The sequence below is a fragment of the Chrysochloris asiatica genome, unplaced genomic scaffold (assembly GCF_000296735.1).
Source record: "Chrysochloris asiatica unplaced genomic scaffold, ChrAsi1.0 scaffold00304, whole genome shotgun sequence".
Lineage (NCBI taxonomy): Eukaryota > Metazoa > Chordata > Mammalia > Afrosoricida > Chrysochloridae > Chrysochloris > Chrysochloris asiatica.
In genome coordinates this window covers 422,781-427,657 of record NW_006408822.1, presented here as the reverse complement: position 1 = coordinate 427,657, position 4,877 = coordinate 422,781, and the positions used below count along the sequence as shown (strand labels likewise).

At 37.2% G+C, this 4,877-nt stretch overlaps 1 protein-coding gene across 1 annotated transcript in view; it reads left to right on the top strand.

Annotated features, from left to right (window-relative positions):
- The window catches only part of ATRN (attractin), a 271,410-nt gene that overhangs the window by 70,015 nt on the left and 196,518 nt on the right, over window positions 1-4,877 (top strand). Inside the window, exon 2 of the mRNA XM_006874825.1 lies at window positions 3,052-3,135. Coding sequence (XP_006874887.1) covers window positions 3,052-3,135 — 84 coding nt within the window. The remainder of the gene's footprint in view (window positions 1-3,051; window positions 3,136-4,877) is intronic.

Below are 4,877 nucleotides of genomic sequence, written 5' to 3'. Positions count from 1 at the left end.
TGTACATAGCAACTTAGATTCCCATTTAACAATTTCTATACATACTGTTCATTGACATTGGTTATATTTTTCAAATTCTCTATTTCCATTCTTGTGGTTCTGTTTCTATTACTCTAGCTTTTGTGTCTTCCCTTACCTTCTCGTTTTTTATGGTAAATACTGACTTTTTTCTCATATAGGTTATTTAAAGGAGTACAATACTCATGGATGATAGTTTAAGTTTTATGATCCAATTTATTATTTGGCTGAAAGGTGACCTCTGGGAGGGGTTCAGCTCCAGGTTTGAAGGGTATCTCATAGAGATTCTCTAGTCTCTCATGAGTTGGGCCTTTAAAAAAAAATTATATATATGTATATATATGTGTGTGTCTATATATATAAAAGGAATTTTAGCTTGTTCTACATTTTTCTCTCATTTATCTGGGACCATCATAATGGTATCCTGATCAGAATGGTTGTTAATGGTACCCGGCACCATTTGGTTCTTCTGGTCTTGGGACAGGTGAGGCCATTGTTCATGTGTGCTGTTAGCCCTGTGACTAACTACATCTTTGAATCTTCAGTTTTCTGCTTTCTGTTTTACTTCCAGTTGACTGCAGACTAATATTTGTTTTTAGATAGCTGTTCATAAGCTTTGATGCTATTCATCAAACTAGGATGTAGAACAATATCTTTATGAACTATGGTATGCAAATTTACTATGAACTTTTTCCCAGTGACTATGAGCTTAAGTCTTCAAACCCAGCAAACCAAATTCATGAGGTATTTAGTTATGTCTAAGAAGTAGTCCTGGTGTGGCACTGTAGGTTAATGTGCTGGACTGCAAAGTTATTTTGAACCACAAGGTAAGTGGCTCAAGTTCATCAGCTGCTTCTCGGAAACCCTGTATTAGGGTCGCTATGGGTTGGGACCAACTCAACGGCACTTAACAACAACAAGAAGGAAGTAGTCACAGAGTCCCGGTGTGGTGCTCTAGGATAAAAACTGGACTGCTAACTGCAAGATTGGAGGTTCAAACCCATCAGCCACTCCTTGGCAACCCTATACATGATTGCTCTCAGATGGAACTGACTGACTTGACTACAGTAAACAACAACAGGAAGTAGTCACAAATGTTTCCCCACGCAGTTTATTATATATATGGATATGTACACTGTATACACAAGCATATATATATTTGTACCTATTGGTACTTCTGGAATCCTGGTGTGGTGCACTAGGATAAGCACTGGACTACAAGATTGGTTTGAACTGCAAGGTCAGCAGTTCAAATTCTCCAGCTACTCCTTGGAAACCATATACTAAACAACAGCAACATCTAAGCATACACATCCATATACTCACATGAGCCTTCCTATACACATATTTGCACATATATCTATGTATGTAACCACATACTTTTTTTTTTTTTTTAAGTATTGTAAAGTTGCTGGTATTATTGTTGTTGTTAGGTGCCGTTGAGTCAACTCCGACACATAGTGATCCCAAGTGCAACAGAGTGAAACACTGCCTGGTCCTGCACTATCCTCCCTACTACTGTGCTGGGTTCGATAATTTGTTGCAGTGGCCACACAACTTACAGACCATACTCAGCTATGCGGTTTGGTAGGGAAATGACTACACCTTGGGGTCAGGAGCAACTTGAAAGCAACAAGATACCGCTCAGGGGACAGGATCAGTTTTGTCAATTATGACAGTTTCTAACCAGGACAGCTTTTAGCTCCTTTCTGCATGGCCCTTCCCTAGGTTGCTGGGCCTAGCTATGTCTTATCTCCCATTGGGCCACTTTAGGCCTCACTTCCACTGTGCTTGGACACATTACAGCTCTTTTGGCTCTGCTGACAGGTAGGTGCCTGGAGGTAACCCATTCTGAAGGTGCTCAGCTTTCACTTTCTCTCTGTTGGTCAGCAAGCACCATTACAACCGTATGCTGGTCTGGTGGTTCCCGCCGCTCATACTGCAGCAATTGACATGTGCTGTCTTTGTCTTCACTGTTACAGCTTGTGACCTAGTAAGCAATGATGTATTACAGCTCTTTTAGGAGATTCTCTTTCTCTTATATTGTTTCTCTGGAAACCTCTATAAGATTAACTGTTTATATAAGGGGACTTCAAAATGTTCCTGGAAAAATGGACTTAACAGATATTGTAATTCTTCCATGAGCTTTTTGAAGTCCCCTTGTATTAGCAAGCTCCTTATCAATTTTAAGGTTAAACCGACCAATCCCCACAAGGCCACTTAATCCTATCGGCTGGTTTTATGCACTTTTTACATAGTAAACTGACCATTGTTGTCTTTCAGGTGCATAGACCAATCAATAGTGCAGGCTGTGGCCCAGCCATTTATTTTTGGCAGAATTATAAACCCAATGCCAGAAAGGTCAGATATAAGAGAAACTCATTGCACTATCTATATCCCATAGTATTGGCAAGACCTAAAAACATGTTAATAAACTTCAGGCTTTTATGAGCGTGGGAAAACATGTTCTACTGTACACTGCTATGGGAGCATGGTATGTGGCTACTTCAGAAGCAGCAGCTCCTGTTGTGTGTTGTGATTTGATGTGCCTGCTTAACCCAGTTACGTTGAGTGTTGTGTATGAAATGCACTCGTAACTGGTGAGAAAGATGTTGTAATCTGCTTCTGTAAAGATTACAGCCTTGAAAAAATCTGTGGGACAGTTTTTGATAGTTGACTCAATGCATTGGGTTACTCGTAACTCCAACTACATATTCTTAATTTAAAAAATCAATTTGTATATTAAATAAATTCATGTGGCCATTTTCATGGTAGAAAGTATGATGTTTTACTCTTAGCTGGAAAGATTTTGATAGAGTGTTTTTGTCCCCCCCACCCCCTGTTAGTTTAAGTATTTTTATATACTGTTAACTGTTTGGGAAGGTTTAATTCAATTTGTGAAACTTGGATGTAACTTTTAGTCATTTTCTCGCTATGATACACATTCATGTATCCACTGGTCTTTATTTGGAATTGTATGGAAAATTGAGAAAGCTAGATGGATTAAAGTTTTTATTGTTATTTAAATTACAGACTAACTGGACCTTCAGGATTTGTAACAGATGGACCTGGAAATTATAAGTATAAAACGAAGTGCACATGGCTCATAGAAGGACAGTAAGTAAATAATATCTTTATTTTTCTTTAGGATAGAGTCCAGTATGACGTTACTTTTTCTAGAAGAAAAATTAACCACCTATAGTATAAAAAACTTAAAACTTACCTTTATTTTATAACTTTTCATATGACCTGTGAATTTGATTTATGTATTTCCTTGATCTTAATTTGTTAACCAAAAAAATTTGAAAAAATGAATTGTTTTAGTGTCACAAATGAGTTTTATACATGTACAATTTGTCTGTTTCCAACTGTAATAGTTAAAAAAATGATTGAGTCTTTTAAAAAATTTTTTATTGTGATTTTGGTAAAGGTTTACATAGCAGTGTAGTTTTCCATTCAGTAATTTGTATACAAGTTGTTCAGTGACATTGGTTATATTCTTCACAATGTGTGCCTGGCACACATTAAGGCTCTAAGTGTTTGCTAAGAATATTGTAGTTCCCACTAGATTACTGGTTCCTACTGCTTGATGTTGAACTAAGATGCTTTATTCATCCTTTATCCCCTAGATGGGTCTTTGACTGGGTTGGTGGGAAAGTATATTGGCTTTAGTAGTAGTAGAAGTTGTGCCACCAGAAGATGAGCCCCTCCGGTTGTAAGGCACTCAAATTATGATTGGGGAAGAGCTGCGTCCTAAAGTAGAGTTGACCGTAATGATGTGAATGGATAAAGCTTTCAGGACCTTCATTTGCTGGTAGGACACAACTGAAAATGAGGAGAGCAACATCCATTAATGATCAGAACATGGAATGTATTAGGAAAATTGGAAGTTGTCAAAAATGAAATAGAGTGTATCAAACCATATCATTAATATCACATTCAAGTAAAATTTTGATGAAGATAATCCAAAAATGGTTGCAACAGTATATTGACAGAGAAGTACCAGAAATTCAAGCCCGGTTTAGAAGAGGATGTAAAACTAGGGATGTCATTGATAGCATCAGATGGATCTTGGCTGAAAGCAGAGAATACCAGAAAGATGTTTACTTTTCCTTTAATGACTATGCAGATTATGACAAACTATGGATAACATTTGAAGAATAAATGTTCCAGAACACTTAACTCTGCTCATGAGGAAGTTGTATATAAACCAAGAGGAAGTTATTCAAACAGAACAAAGGGGATATTGAATTATTGAATGGTTTAAAATCAGTAAAGGTGTGTACCAGGGTTTTATCCTTTCACCATACTATTCAGTCTGTATGCTGAGAAAATAATCAGAGAAACTGGATTATATGCAGAAGAGGGAGGCAGCAGGATTAGAGGAAGACTCATTAACAACCTGTGATATGCAGATGATACAACCTTGCTAGCTTGAAGTGAAGAGTACTTAAAATACTTAGTGATCAATATCAAAGACTAGAACCTTCAGTATGGATTGTACCTTAATGTAAAGAAAACAAAAATCTTTACAAGAGGACCAATAAATAGCATCATGAATTATGGAGAAAAGATTGAAGTTGTCATACATAGACTTCATTTTGCTTGGATCCACAATCAGTACTCATGGAAGCAGCAGTCAAGAAATCACATGATGTATTGCATTAGGTAAATCTGTTGCTAAAGACCACTTTAAAATGTTCAAGAGCTAAGATGTCAGTTTGAAGACTAAGGTGCACCTGACCCAAGCCATGGTATCTTCAGTTGCTTTATATAAGTATGTGAAAGTTGACAATGTATATCCAAGTCCAGAGAAGAATTGATGCATTTAAAATGGGGGGTAGGGGGCTACAAAGGCA